This window comes from Leucopleurus acutus (assembly GCF_964270905.1).
Source record: "Leucopleurus acutus genome assembly, chromosome: 1".
In the NCBI taxonomy this organism is placed as follows: Eukaryota; Metazoa; Chordata; class Mammalia; order Artiodactyla; family Delphinidae; genus Leucopleurus; species Leucopleurus acutus.
Window position 1 is genome coordinate 84,500,488 of NC_139142.1, and position 23,269 is coordinate 84,523,756.

The window sequence follows — 23,269 nt, forward strand, 5'->3', positions numbered from 1 at the left end:
ATTAATCGTTGATTCACCTGTGTTAGCAGCCTCAGTGCATGTGAAATGATACAGCAGCACGTGGGTAATTTTTTTGTCATGAAATTTCTGTACTTTCCATTTTTTAAATTCTGTGACTAAATTCTAGAGCTGAAGATCATCAGATGTTGGGACAAAATACAGATTGTGTCCTTTATAATCGATCATTCCTAAAGACTTTTATGCATGTATTATAATGTTCTCTTTTTATTAATTATCATAGAGCAGGGGTCAGTAAACTATTTATGTAAAGGGGCAGATAGTAAATATTTTAGGCTTTGCAGACCATACAGTCTCTGTTGGTTACTCAGCTCTGCTACTCTAATGCCATAGATGTGTTATGTAAATGAGTGAACCTGGCTGTGTTCCAATGAAACTTTAGTTAGGATTTGGCCCATGGGCCTTAAGTTTGTCAACCCTTGCTATAGAGAACATTATGCATGATTTCTATTGAGAATACATTCATCCTTGTTGATATTTTGGCTCATAATGAATTAAAATATTCTCTTTCTTGTCAGTGCTATGTATTAGAATGGGAGATTGCTTAGAGTTCTGTTTATATTCATGATTTGTCCTTTGAATCTGCACTAATCTTGTACTGTTAGTACTGAGTGCTCAGAGTTGGAGAAGGCAGACCAGTATATGACTGTAAGTTGTTAGGGGATGATTTAGTAGATTTATAATATTCTACTTTAACTTTAGGCATCTCTCAAAACTAAACCCATCCACACAATCATAAGGAAACGAGCCCCTCCATGCAACAATGACTTCTGTCGATTGGGTTGTGTATGTTCAAGTCTAGCTTTGGAGAAGCGCCAGCCTGCTCACTGCCGCCGACCAGACTGCATGTTTGGCTGCACTTGTTTGAAAAGAAAAGTTGTACTTGTTAAAGGGGGATCCAAAACTAAGCATTTCCAGAGGAAGACTGCTCATCGTGATCCAGTATTTTACGATAATTTGGGCGAGGAGCAAAGAGAAGAAGAAGAGGGAGTCAGGGAGGAGGAAGAACAATTGAAAGAGAAAAAGAAGAGAAAGAAGCTAGAATACAGTGAGTATTGATTGAGAGTTAAAATAGTATAGTTTTTTTTTTTAAAGAGAAGTATGGTTATTTCAGGACTTACCCGGTGGTTCAGTGGTTAAGACTCTTTGCTCCCAAGGCAGGGGGCACAGGTTCAATCCCTGGTTGGGGAACTAAGATCCCTCATGCCACACGGTGTGGCCAAAAAAAAAAAAAGAGAAAAGAGGAAAAGTATGGTTATTTGAAAACGTATTTCAAATATTACTTACTTTAATCCTAATCAGTGATCTCATAAGAATTTCTTATTATCCTTAAAATGCTCTTTCTATATGGCACGTGCGACATACACAAAACTGTGCACGCATGCCTTTTTTTAAATTGAAATTTTCTCTTGAAGATAGCTTTTTTGTGCTAAATTTGAATCATTCTCTTATTTGGATTTTCAGAATGCCTTTGAGGCTTCATCTTTTTTTCCGTGTCTTGCCCCCACTCCCTCACTTCACATCCCCATGTTCTTTGAATATACAGATGATCATGGTAATCCATCATTTTCTTTTTTTCCCCCAAGCTGAATTTAGGTATAATTGACAAATTGCACATACTTAAAGTGTACAACATTGTAATTTGACATATGTATACTTCGTGAAATAATTACCACAATCAAGTCAGCCAGCACACGTCATTTTATTTTCTAAAGGAAGAAGTTTGCAGAAAGACCTTCTGGTCATGGTTTGAGCCACTCATCAGTTGCTTGGAGATTTGGGGACAGAATAAGGGCATAACTGAGTTGAGCATTACGTACTCTTTTGAAAAGCTTATTTTTCCTTTTTGGTATAATGTTATATAGATTCAAGTTACATATTTCATTTTTGACTTTTTTTCCTTCCTATTATATCTTTTTATTTTGTTTAAATAGACTGACTATAATTTTACCATGTAATTGAAGAGTTCCTTGCTTCTTAGTTTATTAGAGGATTAATATTCCATTTTTGGCAGTTTATATTTACATTTGTTAATTGTTTGCCATGTACTTACTTCAGTTAGATTAGATAATTAATATTTTTACGTATATTCTTCCAAGATTTTCTATTAATCCACTTGTGTGCCTATGTATATATTTTTATAGAAATGGAACTACTGTGTATGTGGTAACTTATAGAAATTTCATATCATAAAGTCATGTTCTGCTTTCCATATTAACAAGTGCAGCTGTATATTACAATTTTAGTTTTAATACCTTCATATTATTACAGTCCTTTTGGCTGGACATTTAACCTTTATGGGTTTTCAAACAGTACGGTGATGAACATCCATGTTCATTATAGGCTATTAAAAGTGGAATTGCTGTGACAGTGAGTGCTTTCTAAACATTTATAAATGTTGCTAGAATTATACCAACTACACATTTACCAGTAGTTGGATAGTGCCACTTCTATATTCTTTTTTTTTTTTTTCTTTTTTTCTTTTTTTTCCTGGCTGTGTTGGGTCATCTTTGCTACGCGTGGGCTTTCTTCTAGTTGCAGCGAGCCGGGGCTCCTCTTTGTTGCAGTGCGCAGGCTTCTCATTGCGGCGGCTTCTCTTGTTGCAGAGCACGGGCTCTAGAGCATGTGGGCTTTAGTAGATGTGCCTGGGCTCAGTAATTGTGGCTCGTGGGCTCTAGAGCACAGGCTCAGTAGTTGCGGTGCACGGGCTTAGTTGCTCCGTGGCATGTGGGATCTTCCCAGACCAGGGCTCAAACCCGTGTCGCCTGCATTGGCAGGCAGATTCTTAACCACTGTGCCACCAGGGAAGCCCACTTTTATATTCTTAACATTGGATATTCAAACTAATAGGCAGAAATTGATGTCTTGTCTTAAATTTATATTTCTTCAGTGATAGGTTTATTGACCATTTGTCATAAACTTTGTTCTATAAATTGCTTTTTAAAATTCTTTGCTAATTTTTATTGGAGTGGCTTTGTTTTTTTCCCCATATATTTCCAAGAGTTTTATTTTTTTCCAGGTTGTAATTTTGTAATTTATATTTTAATTTTGTTCAAAGGTCTTCCCATCTCCCCTGACAAAGGGAAATCAGAGATGGTTAAATCTGGCGGTCTCTTCTTTTTAAGGTTTTGGTTCTTTAGAAAGTCTTTCTCTATCCTCAAGATTTAAAAATATTTAGATTAATAAATGGGCTTAAAAAATTAAATTGTTAATATATCTGGAATTTATTTGATGTGAGATTTGTCGTAGAGCTTCATTTTTCCCCCAAATGGCTAGCTAGTTGTACCATCACTTGTTGAGAATAAATACTTTCCCTACTGGTTTAAAATGTCACCTGTGATACAGGAAATTAAAATATACCAATGTTTGGGTCTGTTTTTGGTTTCTGCTGTCCATTTTGTGACCAGCGCCAGGCTGTTTTAATTGGTATTTCAGTGTTTAAATAAGGTACTACCTTCATATACGTAAATGATCTTTCTGTAATGATTTAAAAGGTTTAAAATGAAATATAATACAAAATTATTAATTTAGTTTTATCCATATCTCCTTATTGAGTTTATTCCCATCCTGCACTTTCAGCAACACTTTTCCATTTCAAAGCAACAGAAATAAGTTACAAAAGCCACAGCAGTAGGAATACTGTGTATCTGTTAGGTTTATTACTTTGCTTTCTTGGTAGAGTCTTTACCCTGTGTCTTAATCAGAGTTAAACTCCAGAAGGCAGCCAATTAACATAGTATATTTGGGTTTTCTCACTGGTATAGTCCTTACTGAAAGACATGGTCTACTCTGCTCTAGGAGCTGTTAATTTTCTTGTACTGTTAGGGGACAGTGAGGAAAGGAGGGAAGATATTTGTGTTATGATTGCTCTGTAAAAGGAGTAGAAATAGCGAAGAGTTCTTGGAGACAGAAATTTTGCTGAGACCGAAAACAAACAAACAAAAATAAATACAAAAACTGGAAGAAGTTGAAGAAATTTATCAGTATGTTTTGCAAAAAGATAGGAGGAAAACGAGAAAAAAATTGCTGGGATTTAAAGGAGTTGGGGAAAGTGAGGAGAGAAATGGAAGAGAGAAATTACTCAAAGAAATGATGGTGGCGGCACTTCCCTGGCGGTCCAGTGGTTAAGACTCCGTGCTTCCACTGCGGGGGGCGAGGGTTTGATCCCTGGTCAGGGAACTAAGATCCTGCATGCTGTGCAGCATGGGCCCCCCCCCACAAAAAAAGAAATGATGGTAGAAAATGTCTCGGAGCTGAAGGACATGACACTTCTGATTTAAAGGGCCCACTGAATACCAGGCAGAAATAATTTTAAGGTGACTCTATCTAGACACAATCTTCTGACGTTTCAGAGCATTGAGGGTGAAGAAGATATCCTGAACTCTTTTAAAGAGAAGGCACTTTTCCTAGGAAGGATTTAGAATCAGTTTGATATCGAAGTAACACTGGACGTTTGCATCATTGTTTCTAAAATCAGAGTCTAGGGACTTCCCTAATGGTCCAGTGGTTGAGCATTCGCCTTCCAATGCAGGGGATGCAGGTTCAGTCCCTCGTCGGGGAGGATCCCGTATGCCTTGGGGCAACTGGAAGCCCGTGCGCCACAACTACAGAGCCCACTCGCTCTGGAGCTCACGCACCACAACTAGAGAGAAGCCCATGTGCCACAGTGAGGAGCCTGCGCACTGCAATGAAAGATCCTGTGTGATGCAACTAGGACCTGACTAAGCACCCCCCCCCCAAAAAAAAAAATGAGAGTCAAGTGGGGATTGGATGAATTTTTAACCTAGCATTCTTGGCCAAATTATAAATCATAATTTATAATTATGCATGAGATAGAGATATATTAAAACATACAATCAGGATGTAGGAAGTTGATCTCTTGCAGTCTCCTGGTGAATTTCTTGAGGTTGTGCTCCAGAAAATGGAAAACAAAAAATTCAAGAAGCATGAGATAACATCTAGTGAATTGTGGACCCAGCTCAAGAGGGGGAGAAAACAATCTTAGGATGACAACTACAAAGCAAGACTAGAAAACAAGTAGTCTAATTTAAAGTAGAAAATCAGGGCTTCCCTGGTGGCGCAGTGGTTGAGAGTCCGCCTGCCAATGCAGGGGACACGGGTTTGTGCCCCGGTCCGGGAAGATCCCACATGCCGCGGAGTGGCTGGGCCCGTGAGCCATGGCCGTTGAGCCTGCGCGTCCGGAGCCTGTGCTCCACAACGGGAGAGGCCCGCGTACTGCAAAAAAAAAAAAAAAAAAAGCTAAAGTAGAAAATCAAAAGATGCTTAGAAGACTATCTTTAAGAGAATATTAGGTTTATTTTAAGAAATGACATGGTTAAGAACCTGGATGATTAACGTTTAGGTGAAGATTCATGCCACGTTCATCAATTAAAAAAAAAAACAAGAACACTGGAAGGAAAAAATTTGTACAGGAAAATTATGGTCCAACTATGAACCAATACAATTTTTGGTAAAATTTTGAGCAATTAAGAGTATAAGAAAAGAGAATCTGTTGGACAGTTTCAACAAATTTAGTGGTATAGAATTACATTTTCTTCCTCTAAGGGGTCAGTCACATTAGTTGATTCTACAAGGATTGATCACATAAGCATAATTTTGTAAGCAAATGTATTGGTATTTTGATTTTTAGAATTGGCATATACAAATTGCTAAAGTTCCAAATAGAATTTTAGAACAGAAGTCAGTGCTATAAACCATGACAATGTGAAAGTAGCTCTATAGCTGGCAGAAGATGAAAAGTGGAGTAAGTTTAGGATGCTAATTTCCTTATCTTTCATCACACTTGAGTCCTTAGCCACTGCTAAATGATGGAGTTGAGGGGAAAGTGTTTGATTTAGGCTTATTGAGGTAACCACCAAAACTAAACACAAATGGTTGCAAGTAGTCAGTCGTGGGGACTATGACACTGGGTATGGTGGAAGACTTGCCTTTCATTTTTGTGTCATTTTGTACAGCTTGAATTTTTTCGTGTTGTGTATTTATTCTGTAGTTAATGTATAAATTAAAAATTATTGTTTTTGATGCATGAAATCTAGGCATTTGATGATAGCTTTTTTTGTCATTGTAATAGACTTAAAAATTGTTCTGCCATTAGTGGCCCATTAATCCATTGATGTGAACAGAGGGATATTAACGTTATTAGACAGTCTTTGTGAAGAGCACTGTATAAGGGTATGTCATTTAAATCTTGCAACCTTTTGTGATAAGGAGGTTTCTCCATTTTACAAATACACTAACCGAGTGCTTAGAGCGTTTAAGTGACTTCTTCCTCAAGGTCACATTGCTGTTAAGTGAGCGGTAGGGATTTGAACCCAAGTTTTCCAAGTCTTTGTGTTTTTTCTACTGTGTAAGATACAATTTCTGAAATTTGGCCTTCACTCTTACCACCTGTTTACTCTTGCATTTGCCTAAAAATACGGCAGGTGGTATTGATATAAAAGCACTGTGCTTAGCTGCTGCGGGTTGTATCATGACAAAGGATTACAAATCTGGTGTTCCTCCTTTCTCAGCCCACTTAGAATTTTGTTTGAGATGTATACCTACGAGTTAACTTTATGTAAAGAGATGAATAAAATTGATATCTGTAGGAAACTGATTAGGAAAAAAGAACACAAAAATTACCAGTATCAGGAATGAGAAGTAATATTACTGCAGACTTTAAAAGGATAATAAGGAAATATTAGGAACAATTTTATGCCAATAAGTTGGACAATTTAGATGAAATGAACAAATTTTTGAAAGATACAAAGCTACCAGACTCACTTAAGAAGAAATAAATAATTGCTTAGCCCTGTACCTGTGAACTTGTAGTGAAAACTCCCACAATAATGACACCAGTTCCAGATGTCTTCACGGTTAATTCTACAAAACTGTTTAAGGAAGAAATAATATCGAGTCTACACAAACACTTCCGTAAAATGGTTTTATTCTATGAGGCCAGCATTACCCTGATACTCAAACCAGAAAAAGACATTACAATAGAACTGTAGAGTAATATCCCTGAGGAATGAATATATATATATATATATAAATTATAAATGAAAATTTAGCAAATCAAATCCAAGAGTATATTTGAAGGATAAGTACATCATGGCCTAGTGGGGTTTATTCCAGGTCTGCAGGGTTAATTTAACACCTGAAAATAATCACTGTAGTTCACCGTTACCGTAACAGACTTTTTTAAAAATGCCATATGATAATTTCAATAGATATTTTGGAAAAATTGACAAAATCCATTTCTGGTAAAAGTTCTTAAGCACCCTAGGAATAGAAGGAGACTTCCTCAACCTGATAAGGAGCATCTATAAAAAACTCTACAGGGAAATCCCTGGTGGCACAGTGGATAAGATTTTGCACTCCCAATGTAGGGGGCCTGGTTTTGCTCCCTGGTCAGGGAACTAGATCCCACATGCATGCCGCAAGTAAGAGTTCGCATGCCACAACTAAGGAACCCAAGTGCCGCAACTAAGGAACCCGTGAGCCGCAACTAAGACCAGTCACAACCAAATAAATAAATAAATATTATAACGCAAACAAAAAACAAAAAACACCTCTACAGCCAACGTACTAATGGTGCTGAGTGCTTTTCCCCAGAGATTAGGAGTGAGGAATATTGTCCTCTTTCATCATGTCTGTTTAACATCATACATTCTAGCCAGTGCAGTAAGGCATGAAAAAGAAAATGCATCCATGTTGGAAAGGAAGCAATAAAATTGGCTTTTTCATAGATAGGGAAATTCTAGGGAATCTACAAAAAAGCTACTAGGACTGTAAGTTAGTTTAGTGAGGTTACAGCATACAACAATATCAGTATACAGTGTATTTGTATATATACCAATGAACAACTGGACATTGGAGTTAAAAATACCATTTAAAGAACATACAAAGAAATGAAATGCTTAAGGATAAGTTGCAAAAAAAAACACTTTATACTAAAAAGTGCTTAGAGCACTTTAAAAGATCTAAGTAAATGGAGAGGTACACAGTTTTCATGCATCAGAGGACTCTGTTGGTAAGATACAGTTGTCCTCAGATTGATTTATAAATTTGATGCTGTTCCAATCAAAACCTCAACAGGCTTCTTCTGGTAGAAATTGGCGAGTTGTTTCTAAAATTTATATGGAAAACAAAGGACTTAGAATAGTCCTTTAATAAACAACTTTGATAAAGAACATAGTTGATAGACTTACACTACCTGATTTTAAGACTTACTATAAAGCTGATGTAATTGGGATAAAGAAAAAGGCATTCACATACCTCATTCTATTGCACTTGGCTTTATTGTGCTTTGCAGATACTGCAGTTTTTATAGATTGAAGGTTTGTGGCAATCCGGCGTCCAGCAAGTCTGTTGGCACCATTTTTTCCAGCAACATATGCTCCCTTCATGTCTTTGTGTTGTAGTTCGGTAATTCTCACAATATTTCAAACTTTTTCATTATAATTACACTTGTTTTGGTGATCCTTGATCAGTGACCTCTGATGTTACTAATGTAATTGTTTTGAGGCTCTAGGAATTGCACCGATATAAGATGGCAAATTTAATAAATGTTGTGTGTGTTCTGACTACTCTAGCTACTGGCTATTTCCCATCTCTCTCCCTCTCCTTGACCTCCCTATTCTCTGAGACACAACAATATTGAAATTAGGCCAATTAATAACCCTACAATGGCATCTAAGTTTTCAGGTGAAAGGAAGAGTCTTACATTTCTCATTTTAAATCAAAGTTGGAAATGATTAAGCTTAGTGATGAGGGCATGTCAAAAGCTGAGATGGGCTGAAAGCTAGGCCTCTTGTACCAGTTAGCCAAGTTGTGAATGCAAAGGAAAAGTTCTTGAAGGAAATTAAAAATGCTACTCCAGTGAACACATGAATAATAAGAAATCGAAACAGTCTTATTGCTGACATTCAGAAAGTTTAAGTGGTTTGAATAGAATATCAAACCAGTCACAACATTCCCTTAAGCCAAAGCCTAATCCAGAGCAAGGCCCTAACTCTCTTCAATTCTATGAAGGCTGCTGAGAGAGGTGAAGAAGCTGCAGAAGAAAAGTTTGAAGCTAGCTGTGCTGTGCTTGGTTCTTGAGGTTTATGGAAAGAAGCTGTCTCAATAACATAAAAATGCAAGGAGAAGCAGCAAGTGCTGATATAGAAACTGCAGCAAGTTATCCAGATCTATCTCACATAATTAATGAAGGTTGCTACACTAAACTACAGATTTTCAATGTAGGCGAAACAGCGTTATGAAGGAAGAAGATGCCATCTGATACAATTCTGTTAGTTTTTGCATCACGTATTTTGATGGTCTGTCATTAGGTGTGTAAATGTTTGTGATAGTTTCTTCTGGATGGATTCAACCTTTTATTAATATATAATGTCCTTTGTCTCTTGCAACCTTTTTGATTTAATGTTTACTTTGTCTGATCTTGGTGTAGCCATCCCTGTTCTCTTTTAGTTATTACTTAGATGGAATATCATTTTCCATCCTTTCACTTTCAACCTGTTTGTATCTTTGGCTCTCAAGTGAGTCTCTTGTACACTTGAGGGTATAGTTGGATCATGCGTTTTTTTTAATCAATTCTGCCAATCTTTCTTTTGATGGGAGAATTTAATCTATTTACATTTAAAATAATTATTGATAATAAGGAGGGACTTCTGTCATTGTGCTGTTTGTTTTCTATATGCCTTAAAACTCTTTAGTTCCTCATTTCCTGCATTACTGTATTATTTTGTGTTTAGTTGATATTTTGTTGTGAAATGTTTAAATTTTTTCCTTATTTCCTTTATGGGTATTCTATAGCTATTTTTTTGTGGTTACCATAGGGGTTACATTTACCATCCTGAAGTTATAACATTCTAATTTGAATTTATACCAACTTAACTTGAATAACATAGAAAAACTCTTCTCCTTTATAGCTATGTTTCCATACCTTTTGGTTGTTGATATCACAGTATTACATATTTATACATTGTGTGCTCAAAAACATAAATAATTTTTTAAAGTGCCTTAATTCTTTCTTTTTTTTTTTTTTTTTTTTGCGATACGCGGGCCTCTCACTGTTGTGGCCTATCCCGTTGCGGAGCAACAGGCTCCGGACGCGCAGGCTCAGCGGCATGTGGGATCTTCCTGGACCAGGGCACGAACCCGTGTCCCCTGCATCAGCAGGTGGACTCTCAACCACTGCGCCACCAGGGAAGCCCAGTGCCTTAATTCTTAAATTATGTAGAAAACAAGATTTGGAGTTATAAACTAAAAATACAGTAATACTAACTTTCATAGTAATGATTTTTTCCCTTTAAATGTATTACTCTCTCAAATCCTGTAGAAAATGGAAAGTGCAGTTACAAACCATTGTTATAATAATACTGGCTTTTATAATTGCCCATGTATTTACCTGTAGTGAGATCTTTATTTTTCCATATGTTTGAATTATTGTCTAGTGTCCTTTCATTTCACCTTGCAGAACTCCCTTGAATATTTTTTGCAGGCAGGTTTAATGGTCATGAACTACCTCAGCTTTTGTTTATCTGAGAATTTCTTAATTTCTCCCTCACTATTGAAGAACAGTTTTGCCACATACAGGATTTTAGCAATTTGAATAGATCAGCTCACTGTTTGGTGGCTTCCAAAGTTTCAGATGAGTAATCTGCTCATATTTCTATTGAGGATCCCTTGTGATGATTCGTTTCTCTCTTGCTGCTTGTCTTTCTCTTTTGAAAGTTTGATTATAATGTGTCTCAGTGTGGGTCTCTGTGAGTTCATCTTGGAATTTGTTGGGCTTTCTGGATGTTTATATTCATGTCTTTCCTTGAAGTTTGAAAGTTTTCAACTGTTATTTCTTCAGATGTTCTCTCTGCCCATTTCTTTTTCTCTTCTCTCTCTGGAATGCCTGTGATGCCTATATTGGTCCACTTGATGGTATCACACAGGTCCTTAGGCTCTGTTCACTTGTCTTTAATCTCTTTTATTCCTGTTCCTCAGACTCCATGATTTGCATTGTCCGATCTTCAAGTTCACTTATTCTTTCTTTTGCCTGTTCAAATCTGTCTTTGAATCCCTCTAGCTAATTTTTCATTTTAGTTACACTACTTTCCAGCTCCAGGATTGCTTTTTGGTTTCCTTCAGGTTTTATGTCTCTTTATCAGTATTTCCATTTTACTTACACATTGTTTTCTTGACTTTCTCGACATCTTCCTTTATTTTTTTGAGTATCTTTAAGACAGTTGTTTTTAAAGTCTTTGGTATATCTGTCATTAGGTCTGAAATTTCAGGGACAGTTTGTTGATTTATTTTTTTCCTTTGAATTGGCCATACTTTCTTGTTTCTTTGTATGCCTTGTGATGTTTTGTGGAACACTGGACATTTGAGTCTAATAATGTGGTAACTCTGGAAATCAGATTCTCCTTCCTCAGGGTTTTGTGTTTGTTTGTTTTGTTATTTGTTTTTTTGATTGTTGTAGGCTGTCTTTTTGCCAAGGATCCGCCTGAGGTGTAAACTTAAGGTATTCTCAGGTCTTTTCTGAGCCTTTCATTGGGCATGCATAGTCACTTTCTGATTTTCCTCATACATGCAGGGTTTTGGTTTTTTTGTTCTGTTTTGTTTTTTGTTTTTTTAGTGTTCTAGTCTTTAGTGTCTGGCTCCCAAAAAGGGGAAAAAGTGAAAAATGAAGAGGAGAAAAGGGTGCTGTCCATTTAAATCCCCTGGAAGTTACTTAAGACAAAGGGGTAACGCCTTGCAATAGTGTGAGGAGCTTCAGCAGCAGTGGCTTCCTGCCTCTTTGTCTGCACCTCTGTTGCCAGAAGCAGCAGTCAGAACCGAGATCCCTGATATTTGGAAGACAAGGTCCTTTCTGCTCACCCTGGCTCCCACTGTGTGTAAGCTGCTCCAGGAACACATGCCCAGCTGCCTGCCAGGTGACAGGAGGGATGAAGAATGGGTAGCTGCTATTGTGCCAAGAGCTGAAATTGAACACAAAATTTACTGTCCAGGTCTTCCCCTGGAAGTTGTAAGCCTTCAGCAGATTCCAGAGTTTCAAAATACATCAGACAGATTCTGTCAGTACAGTTGTTGTTCAGATTTGGAGTTATATATGCGGTGCTGCCTACTCCACCATCTTCCCAGAAACCTCTCAATATCCATTCTTAAATTAAAAAGCAAAAAACCAAAAAAACCAAAAAGCTGTTAGCAAGCAAAATTGAATATTGTAATGGTGCTCCTCTTTTTCATCTGTAATTTCATTGCAATCCTAATCAAAATCTTGACAGCTTTTTATGTGAAGCTTGAAAAGCTGATTCCAAAATTTATATGAAAATGCAAGGACCTAGAAATAGCCAGGAGGGATGTTGAACATCTCATTTATAATTGGAAATGCAAACTACATCCACAGCAAGATTCCACTACATGCCTGCCAGAATGGTTATAACAAAAATCCTCTGATAATATCAACTCTTGATAAATGGGAACTCTCATGCACTGCTAATGGGAATGTAAATTGGTATAACCACTTTGGAAAGTAGTTTGACAGTACCTACTGAAATTGGTGATTCACATGCCCTTGATCTAGCAGTTTGACTCCTAAGTAACCAGCAGAACTGCGGTCTACAGCAATGTTTATGGCACCATGACGCAGAGTAACTAAAATCTGAAAACAAACCCAGATACCTAATAGCAGTAGAATGAATAAATAATAGTATGAATAATCAGTGGAGTAGTATACCACAGTAAATATAAATGAATTATGTTCAGCAGCATGTAGATGCATTTTACAGATATGTGTGTGAGAAGAAAAAAAGCTACGCAAAGAACACATCTCTGTAATCATGCTTTAAAGGTTTCAAAAGTAGGCAAAATTATTATTATTATTATATTTTTTAACATCTTTATTGGAGTATAATTGCTTTACAATGGTGCATTAGTTTCTGCTTTATAACAAAGTGAATCAGCTATACATATACATATATCCCCATATCTCCTCCCTCTTGCGTCTCCCTCCCACCCTCCCTATCCCATCCCTCTAGGTGGTCACAAAGCACTGAGCTGATCTCCCTGTGCTATGCGGCTGCTTCCCACTAGCTATCTGTTTTACATTTGGTAGTGTATTTATGTCCATGCTACTCTCTCACTTCGTCCCAGCTTACCCTTCCCCCTCCCCGTGTCCTCAAGTCCATTCTCTACGTCTGCGTCTTTATTCCTGTCCTGCTCCTAGGTTCTTCAGAACCTTTTTTTTTTAGATTCCATATATATGTGTTAGCATACAGTATTTTTCTCTTTCTGACTTACTTCACTCTGTGTGGCAGACTCTAGGTCCATCCACCTCACTACAAATTACTCAGTTTCGTTTCTTTTTATGGCTGAGTAATATTCCATTGTATATATGTGCCACATCTTCTTTATCCATTCACCTGTTGATGGACACTTAGGTTGCTTCCATGTCCTGGCTATTGTAAATAGAGCTGCAGTGAACATTGTGGTACATGACTCTTTTTGAATTATGGTTTTCTCAGGGTATATGCCCAGTAGTGGGATTGCTGGGTCATATGGTAGTTCTATTTTTAGTTTTTTAAGGAACCTCCATACTGTTTTCCATAGTGGCTGTATCAATTTACATTCCCACCAACAGTGCAAGAGGGTTCCCTTTTCTCCACACCCTGTCCAGCATTTATTGTTTGTAGATTTTTTGATGATGGCCGGTCTGACTGGTATGAGGTGATACCTCATTGTAGTTTTGATTTGTATTTCTCTAATGATTAGTGATGTTGAGCATCCTTTTCATGTGTTTGTTGGCAATCTGTATGTCTTCTTTGGAGAAATGTCTATTTAGGTCTTCTGCCCATTTTTGGATTGGGTTGTTTGTTTTTTTGATATTGAGCTGCATGAGCTGCTTGTAAATTTTGGAGATTAATCCTTAGTCAGTTGCTTTATTTGCAAACATTTTCTCCCATTCTGAGGGTTGTCTTTTCATCTTGTTTATGTTTTCCTTTGCTGTGAAAAAGCTTTTAAGTTTCATTAGGTCCCATCTGTTTATTTTTGTTTTTATTTCCATTTCTCTAGGAGGCGAGTCAAAAAGGATCTTGCTGTGATTTGTCATAAGAGTGTTCTACCTATGTTTTCCTCTGAGAGTTTTATAGTGTCTGGCCTTACATTTAGGTCTTTAGTCCATTTTGAGTTTATTTTTGTGTATGGTGTTAGGGAGTGTTCTAATTTCATTCTTTTACATGTAGCTGTCCAGTTTTCCCAGCACCACTTATTGAAGAGGCTTTTCTCCATTGTATATTTTTGCCTCCTTTTTCAAAAATAAGGTGACCATATGTGTGTGAATTTGTATCTGGGCTTTCTGTCATGTTCCATTGATCTATATTTCTGTTTTTGTGCCAGTACCATACTGTCTTGATTACTATAGCTTTGTAGTATAGTCCCAAAGCAGGCAAAATTAAGCTATGATGTTTAGGTGTGATGTTTGGTGTTAAAAAAGGAAAGCAGGGAGGTGGCTGTCATTTAAGTGAGTCCCTTGTGGGAAGGATTATGACTGAGAAAAGCATGCAAAGGCTTCTGGGGTTTATGGCAGTATTTCATTTCTTAATCTGTAGAGTGTTTACATGGTTGTACAATATATTTGTTAATATGTATTAAGGTGTATATACATTGTTTCTGCACTTTATGGGTATTATATTTCACAATAAAAAGGTTGAAAATGGGGCTTCCCTGGTGGTGCAGTGGTTGAGAGTCCACCTGCCAATGCAGGGGACACGGGTTCGTGCCCCGGTCCGGGAAGATCCCACATGCCTTGGAGCGGCTAGGCCCATGAGCCATGGCTGCTGAGCCTGCGCGTCTGGAGCCTGTGCTCCGCAACGGGAGAGGCCACAACAATGAGAGGCCCACGTACAGGGAAAAAAAAAAAAAAAAAAAGGTTGAAAATGTCTTCAAAATAAGAGGGAGATGAATATATTATGCTGATTATTAGCACAGCAGTTTTCTCGGACTTGCATGTCTAACACTTCATTTATGGAGCAAGTATGTTGGGCACTGCTAGGAGTGAGAGGAGTTAAGATATAGATAATTAGTTTCTAAGTCCATCTGTAAAAGGTTACTGTCAGTTTGATGAAACAGGTATATGGTAATCATGTAGATATATATTTATGGTAATTTTAAGTGCCACAATAACAAAAGTGCCATGTGTTTCAAGTGTCATGAACAAAAGTCTTATCGAGAACTCAGAAGACAGAGTGATAACGCTAGGGAACCTCGGGAAGATAGTGTATTTTAGAAGGCATTTGAATAGAAATGAGGGGATATTAATTCTTTCTTGAAACAGGTTTCTGTGAATATGTGCTACTCTGGTTCTCCCCTTATCCTGCCTTTGCTAGTAGCTCCCTTTATCTGGGTTTCAGATGAAGGGGTACGAGTATCTCTAGTGTATTGTGAGGGGAGCAGAGAAGTGCTCTATCTTGTATTCCAGGCTGTGTAAAGGAATCAAGTGGACAGCGGGCTAATGTAGTGTGAGGAAGTGGACTGTTGTTTTGGCCCTTGTGTGGAGCTGTCCATTTTCATGGCTTCAGGTGTAGTCTCTGCCAATGACAGTCCTAATTTTTATTGCTTACCCTACTTGGCTATGTTGCTGTCACTCCCATCTTACATGTCCTAAACAGAACTCAATTCAGTAGGTTTTGTGAACTCTCCGATTTATTGGAACCACCATTTTCCCTGTTATCCACAATTGAAACTTTAGAGTTGTCTTTGATTCTCTATGAGGAATTAGGACGTTTTCAGACATTTTAAGAGGGTTTCTTCTGAAGTATTGTATATTTAGGAGTTATTATTTTCAAAAGAAAAAAAGATAAGAAGGGTTCTTTACTTATTATAATCATTAGTTTATGGAGGCTTAGAAAATCGTTGAGACATGATTAAGGGAGGTAAGACAATAGTACTTGACCTGTCTGAAGGCTTTTATTTTTGTAGTAGAATTAATATGTGTGTGAAATAATTTGTAAAACTAGACAATAAAGCTTTAACCAAATGAGTGATAGAGGCTCTATATACACCACCTTCATTGTAAGGTCATCCCTGGTTACCCTTTTATTATTGTTATTACTACTTTTAAGAGTTTTTTTTTTTTTGATGTGGACCTTTTTTTTTTTAAGTCTTTATTTGTTACAGTATTGCTTCTGTTTTGTTTTGGGTTTTTTTTTGGCCATGAGGCATGTGGGATTATAGTTCCCTGACCAGGGATTGAACCTGCACCCCCTGCATTGGAAGGCAAAGTCTTAATCACTGGACTGCCAGGGAAGTCTCCCTGGTTACCCTTTTCAAAATTGCAACACTCCCCCTCAAAATACATACTCCCTAAACATACTGTTTACTTCTCTCTGCTTTGTTTTTTTCTCGTAAGCACTTATCAAAATCCAACATATTTTCATTATTTGTCTTGTTTATTGCCTGCCTTACCCTCTTCCCTCCAATTTAAATGTAAGCTCCATAAAGGCAGGGGTTTTTGTCAGTTTTGTTCATTACTGTATCTACAAAGTCTGATACATAGTGAACATTTAAATATTTGAATACATGAATGAATACTAGGGTTTAACCAGCCTTTGTGAATTATGTGATAAATAAGCTAAGTTATAAAAGTTGGTTAACAGAGACTGCTAAGTAGCTAATTAATTGGCCCAATCACATTCTAGCTCTGAAGGTTTTTTCCTCCCTATTTTAAGCCTTTATTCAGTATTTTGTGGTTATGCTCTGAATGATGTTAGCCTTAGGAGACTTTGGGGCAAAATTGTTCTTTACTAGTTGGGTCTTAATGTTCAGAGCAGGTGTACTACTTACGAAATCAGGTAGCGGTTTGGATACTGCTTTGTTATAAAAGATTAAGTGTCTGATTAAGTGTCAGTTGCTGCGTAGTCACATTTTATGTGACTTTAGGCATAGATTTTGGGTCTTTGGTTCAGAGTCAGCTACATCCTCTCAGAGCACTGACTATTGAAATTCAAAAAACAAGGTTTGCTTCTCTGTCTTCTTGATGGGATTGGGCAGTTTGCTTTAAGAATAAAGCCAGCAGCCTATTAACCTAGATCCTCCATTTAATTTGGTTAAATAATCAATGCATATTTTCCTTTCTGTAGAACTTGTTGATAGTATGATTTCATCTCAGTCAGGTTTCATTGCTTTTGTATTAAATGTGTTTTTGCTCCTGTGCTGAGTTCAGGCTAACTTTTGAATACAATTTGTCATCAGAAGGCAACAGTAACAGCTCTGGAGCCAGATTGACTGGGTTTGATCCTGCTTTTGCCTCTTACTGATGGACTTGCCTGAACCTCAGCTTCTGCAAAATGGGAATAATAATACCTCAAGGACGATTGTTACAGTTACATGATTTAAAACATATGAAGTGCTTAGAGTCTGTACATAGTAAGGTTCAATAAATATTTGTTATTTGTAAAATTAAAAACTGTAGTATAGAATGATTACCTTTCCAAGATACTAGAGGAAGTCTCTTCTGACCATGTTAAATATAATAGCATCTCCTGTTAACTCTTCATCCTTTATTTACCCAGCTATATTGTTCAACGGTGCTCTTCTTACTTGATACTATATGTTTATTAGTTTGTTTTCTCCTATGGGTTATAAACTCTGTGAAGGCAAGAACTTTGTTTTAGTCATAGCTGTTTTCACTCTAGTGTCTAAAACAGTATCTGATTTATAATAGGTATTCAACAAATATTTGGTTAATAGATGAATGAATTAAGGTGCATGAGGGCAACTAAAGGTTTTCTTAGGGGGCATCTGTTTGATTATTTTAATGAGTTGGTGCTTTTTATGAGGAGCGTATTTTGTTTTGGCAATGCCGCAGTGAACTTTCGTTGCCAAAGGCATCTAACAATCTTACCCTTCTTTTTGTTAAGCTATATGTGAAACAGAGCCTGAACAGCCTGTTCGACATTACCCATTATGGGTGAAAGTAGAAGGTGAAGTAGATCCAGAGCCAGTTTATATCCCAACGCCTTCTGTCATTGAGCCTATGAAACCATTGTTGTTGCCTCAGCCAGAAGTTTTATCTACTACTGTAAAGGGCAAACTGCTCACTGGAATTAAACCTGCAAGGGCATATACTCCCAAACCCAATCCTGTGGTAAGCTTGGTGTTAACATCTTTTATTGAAAGTTACAAAAATCATTTGTAAAGTTGATGGGTTTCAACCAGATTTTTGGTTTGTATTCTGTGAATCATGGTGCTTTCAGGTAATATGTCTGCAAGCCATTTCCCTTTCTGATTTAGTCAGTTTAATTGATGGCACTTTAAAAAATGTCATTAAAAGTAGAGTGAATAGTAGTATGGTTGACCCTTGAGCAATACAGGGGTTAAGAGTGTGGACCCTCTGTGCAGTCAAAAGTCTGCATATAACGTTACATTTAACCCTCTGTGTCCATAATTGTGCATGTGTGGATTCAGCCAACCGAGGATCATGTAGTACTGTAGTATTTACTGTTGACGAAAAGGTGTGTAAGTGGACCTGTGCAGGATTACTGTAATTCTTAAAGATAGCCAAATCTCTCTTTAGAAGGATCATATAAAGATGGGCCTTTTTTTTTTTTAAACGTGACTTGCAAAAGGTACTCTTATTCCTGTAGTATAGAATATTAAGTGATTAAGATGTATGTAGTACACGTTATTAGAAAAGCATTAGGGAGAAGGTTTAAAAAATTACTGTGATCTTTTTAAAGCAAATTTCTTTATATACAGTAAAGTTCAAGATTTAAAATAACGTTTGCATGACCAGATGAAGATGATAGGTAAAAGAGCTGATGCTTCTCTTGTGTTAATAGCTTAAGCATATCTGATTATTAATAAATCCATTTCAGTCTTTACAGTCCATTAAATTGAAGAAGATCTTTTAGTGCAGTGCTATTCAGTGTGGTCTCGTACAGTGCTGATCTATAACTGTTTGTTATTAGTCTGTGATGAAATAAGTATAGAAAATGAGAGTAGATGTTGAGAAACTTTTGCTACAAGTTGATAGAGAAATTTTTATCTATTAAATCTAATACTGAAAGACCTGGCCTTTATTTTTCTGGTAATTTATTTTACAAAAGTTTCAGTCTGTGTGTGACAGGTAATTAAGAAATTTATCCTTCACTGCAGATAATTTGAGAAGCACTGCTCTGGTGTGCTGAATTTTCTTGAAAGAGAACCAGATCCTTTCTAACTGCCCCAAGATTCAGCACATACAAACTGTAATTGTACTATTTAACTTTAAAGTTTGCATTAAATTTTTTAAGTGTTGTAATAGAAGCAAAGATTAAACATCCTTTTCCTTTGGGAGTCCCAGAGACTTTTCCCCAGTGTTTGGAATGTTTTGTTGTATGAAACTTACAGATTCGGGAAGAAGACAAGGATCCAGTCTACTTGTACTTTGAAAGTATGATGACTTGTGCCCGAGTTCGAGTGTATGAACGAAAACAAGAGGAACAGAGACAACCATCACCATCACCATCACCATCGTTTCAGCAGCAGGGCTCATGTCATTCTAGTCCTGAGAACTGTAATGTAAAGGTGAATTACTTATTGCGTAGATTTTTCTTTTTAACTTCCGATTCCCTGTTGCTGGTATTAGAATTTGCATTACTATTGGAATAATTTGAAATAATTCTGAACGGGCAGAGAAGGTTTACATAATGTGTCTATCAATTTATATGTTTCTCTGCATGCCTATTCTAGAGAATATTCCCTTAAGGTCATTAAAAGTATTCTTTCTGATGTTGGAGTAACTTTTAAAAGTTTAAACATTTTTGGTTTTAATTAATGTGATTATTAGTATTTGCATCTTTCCACATTGGTGAATTTTCTAAATAACTGAAACTTGTTTCATTAAACATCAAATATTTTTCCTTCTTTACTAGAATTACACTATGAAGTGCACTGTTAATTCTTTCTTGGTAACTCAGTCACTGTCAAGGACATTAAACAGCAAGACTACTTGTTTTTACGGTTGTATAATATGATAGTAATGCACCTGTGCATGTGGATGTGAAGATGTTCTTTGAGCACTTTAATCTTTCTACCGTTTTAGGCTTCCTTGAGAAATTTAATTCTCATGTCCTAGTCTCTATTGATATTAAATATGTGTTGAATTGAAGTATTTTCTGTGTTACTCTCTTTGTCAGGAGCCGGATTCTGAACAGCAGCCCTTGAAACCAATCACCTGTGACCTGGAGGACGATTCTGATAAATCACAAGGTCAGAATGAAAACTAGGTCTTATCATTTGATAGTATTTATATTATATAGGTGTGGATTATACAAATAATGGGGGGAAATCAAAGCTACCAATCCAGAGCATGTCTACCTACCCTGTTTCTAGTTTTTGCTAAAAATAGAGATGATAGATAAGTTTTTTTCCAATTATTTGCTGTGTTTCTCACTCCTGTTCTAAGAAGTACAGTTTGTTGGTGTTGATATGGTATGTTGTTGCAAGAAACATTTAGGATGAAGTCAGTGATTTTTGTTTTTAAACTTCTTTATATAAAAACCTCAGCAATATTGGCATCATTAGCTACTGAAATTTTCCCTGGTGTTCTCAATAGTTGCCACAGTTGGAGAAATACAGAGGGAGAAAGGAGGGAGTATTGCTGATTTATCTAGTAAAGGCTACTGCCAGAATTACTATGGTGAAGGGTAGTGTCTAGGGAGTTAACTATTTGTTTTTGGTTTTGCTCTTTAAAACTTAAGACATTTAAGCAGCAGTGCCTCCTAACTTTTTTTTAATGGCATGATAAACACAAAAAATGGTAATGTTGTTAGCACACCGGGGCAAGTGGAGGAAGCTACCTATTAACATGACCACCCTGAAGGCTGAGGGGATCTGTATCCTGACATATCTGTAACTATAGCACATTGGTTGGGAGATTCTGCTATAGAAATCTAGCTAGTGAATATACATTTAGTTAATATGTTGCCATGAATATAAGCACACTTGAGTGGTTTTGCATAAAATGTAGAAGTGGAGCAATCATATCTAGAGATACAGAAGTAATTCAGAAGTATTTGCAGTGGAAACTAGAGATAGAGCTCACTTTTTTTTTTTTTAAAAACCAAACACCATCTCTCTTGCTGCTGTTCTTTAGGGTTGACTTTACCCATCACATATTACAAAGCATCTTGCAAGTATCTTTGCTTTGCCCATATGGATAGCAAGTACACTATCCCAAATAAGCCTAACCTTGGTTATATACTTTGTTTGCAAGGTGATACTTTCTTAGGTAATAGTTAATGGCTTTTTAGGGCAGTCTTAAGAGGGACTCCCTTTTATTGAGAGCCCAGTGAGCAGAATAGTGAAGATTTTATAGTCTGATTATCTGGAATCTTTTTTTTCATGGAAAATTCCCAAATTATGAGTGTCAAATTACCACTGAAAGTACCTGGGAATGGGACACTGGGCAACTGTTGAATTTCTATGCCCCTGGCAGTTTCTGAGAACTCAGGAAAAATAAAAATTTTTCAAAGTTCAGTACAAAATTCTGTGATACAGAAATATCTTTCAATTCTTTATCAGAAAAGAGCTGGAAGTCTTCCTGCAATGAAGGGGAATCCTCTTCTACCTCCTATGTGCATCAGAGGTCACCTGGCGGTCCCACCAAACTGATAGAAATCATCTCAGACTGCAACTGGGAGGAGGATCGGAACAAGATTTTGAGCATCTTATCGCAGCACATCAATAGCAACATGCCACAGTCACTTAAGGTGGGCAGCTTCATCATTGAGTTGGCTTCTCAGCGAAAGAGCCGGGGTGAAAAGAATCCTCCTGTTTATTCTTCTCGTGTGAAAATCTCTATGCCATCATGTCAAGACCAAGATGATATGGCTGAGAAATCTGGATCAGAGACTCCTGACGGTCCATTATCCCCTGGGAAAATGGATGATATCTCTCCCGTGCAGACAGATGCCCTGGATTCAGTGAGGGAGAGATTACATGGAGGCAAAGGTCTGCCCTTTTATGCAGGGCTTTCTCCTGCAGGGAAGCTTGTGGCCTATAAACGTAAACCCAGTTCAAGCACATCTGGGCTTATCCAGGTGAGAATTATCTTTAATCTGGATGTAGCACCTTTTTATACTTAGGAAACACCTTGATTTTTCAGAACCCTTTGTGGGCCTTATATTACTTATCTTCACATTTCCTGGGAACTGGGTGACAAAATCATTACCTGTTTTTGTAATAGGCCTAGGTTAGATGCATACCTAGGGTGAATTTTTGGCACATTTACAAACAGAAAGGTAGAGTACTGTATTGGCTTATAGTTTTCTTTCTAGTCTTCCTAGAAAGTTGCTCTTAAACTGTATTACCTGGGCTGCAGTGATATTTTGACAGTCAAGCAAGGAGAGTAAGGGATTCAGTCTAGTTCTTGGGATTATTATTAGCAGACAGCTTTTAAAATAAACAAGGTGAAACTGACTTTTAAGATAGGCAGTATGTTTGGAAACTTGGGAGAAAATTTAAATTTAGAATGGTGTTATTCAAATACATAAATATAAAAATGAGCCACAATTTACTTATTTTTTCTTTATTTGATTCATAGAGTTTTTGCAGTCTAATCGTTGTAGGGCAAATATCTATATCCTTGCTGTTAAGTAATTCAGGCAGGTATATTAGTAAAATTATACTGGCATTAGAAAATCCTTTGGAAAGAAAAGTTCTGAGGTAAAATGTCACAGTCAAAAAGCTTTTCTCTTTTTGTTCAGTGACATATCAATTGCACTTTTATATCATAGTACCAAATGTGGGGTAGTGTCTGACTTTATTGCTAAGGTTACTTGACTTCACTAGCTCAACTGCTTCTCTGGGCTAAGGTCTGTTCCATTGTTATGACTGATCTACTTAATTAAAAACTTTCTGTTGCAGTTGCTATGTAACTGCTTCTGTTGATATTTCTTAAACTCTTAATGATGAGAAGAGTGTTTTCTCCTTGTTTCATTTATTGATTGATACTTTGAGAACAGAGACTTACCTGAGATCATTTCTAGTGAGATTAGACGCCCCTCAGATACAGTCATAGAAATTTTGTGTTCTCCTGTGTAGGACTCAGAAAGCCACCGTAAAATATGAACCTGCATAAGCAGTCAGGCCACTGTTATAAGGTATGCTTTGGGGGAGCTACTGAGTAGTGTTCAGAGCAAGTCCCAAAGGAGCAGATAGGGGTATCTGATCCAGACTCCACAGAACCTGGAAGACTATATAGTAAAGTTTACTT

At 37.0% G+C, this 23,269-nt stretch overlaps 1 protein-coding gene across 15 annotated transcripts in view; it reads left to right on the plus strand.

Moving 5' to 3' along the window:
* MGA (MAX dimerization protein MGA) overlaps positions 1 to 23,269 on the plus strand; it is a 159,107-nt gene that overhangs the window by 108,833 nt on the left and 27,005 nt on the right. For 14 of the 15 annotated variants that reach the window (XM_082846070.1, XM_082846084.1, XM_082846082.1 and 11 more), the window contains exons 9-13: positions 721 to 1,066; positions 17,931 to 18,157; positions 19,402 to 19,578; positions 20,190 to 20,262; positions 21,577 to 22,094. In XM_082846070.1, coding sequence (XP_082702196.1) covers positions 721 to 1,066; positions 17,931 to 18,157; positions 19,402 to 19,578; positions 20,190 to 20,262; positions 21,577 to 22,094 — 1,341 coding nt within the window. The remainder of the gene's footprint in view (positions 1 to 720; positions 1,067 to 17,930; positions 18,158 to 19,401; positions 19,579 to 20,189; positions 20,263 to 21,576; positions 22,095 to 23,269) is intronic. The other variant, XM_082846081.1, reaches the window with a different exon arrangement.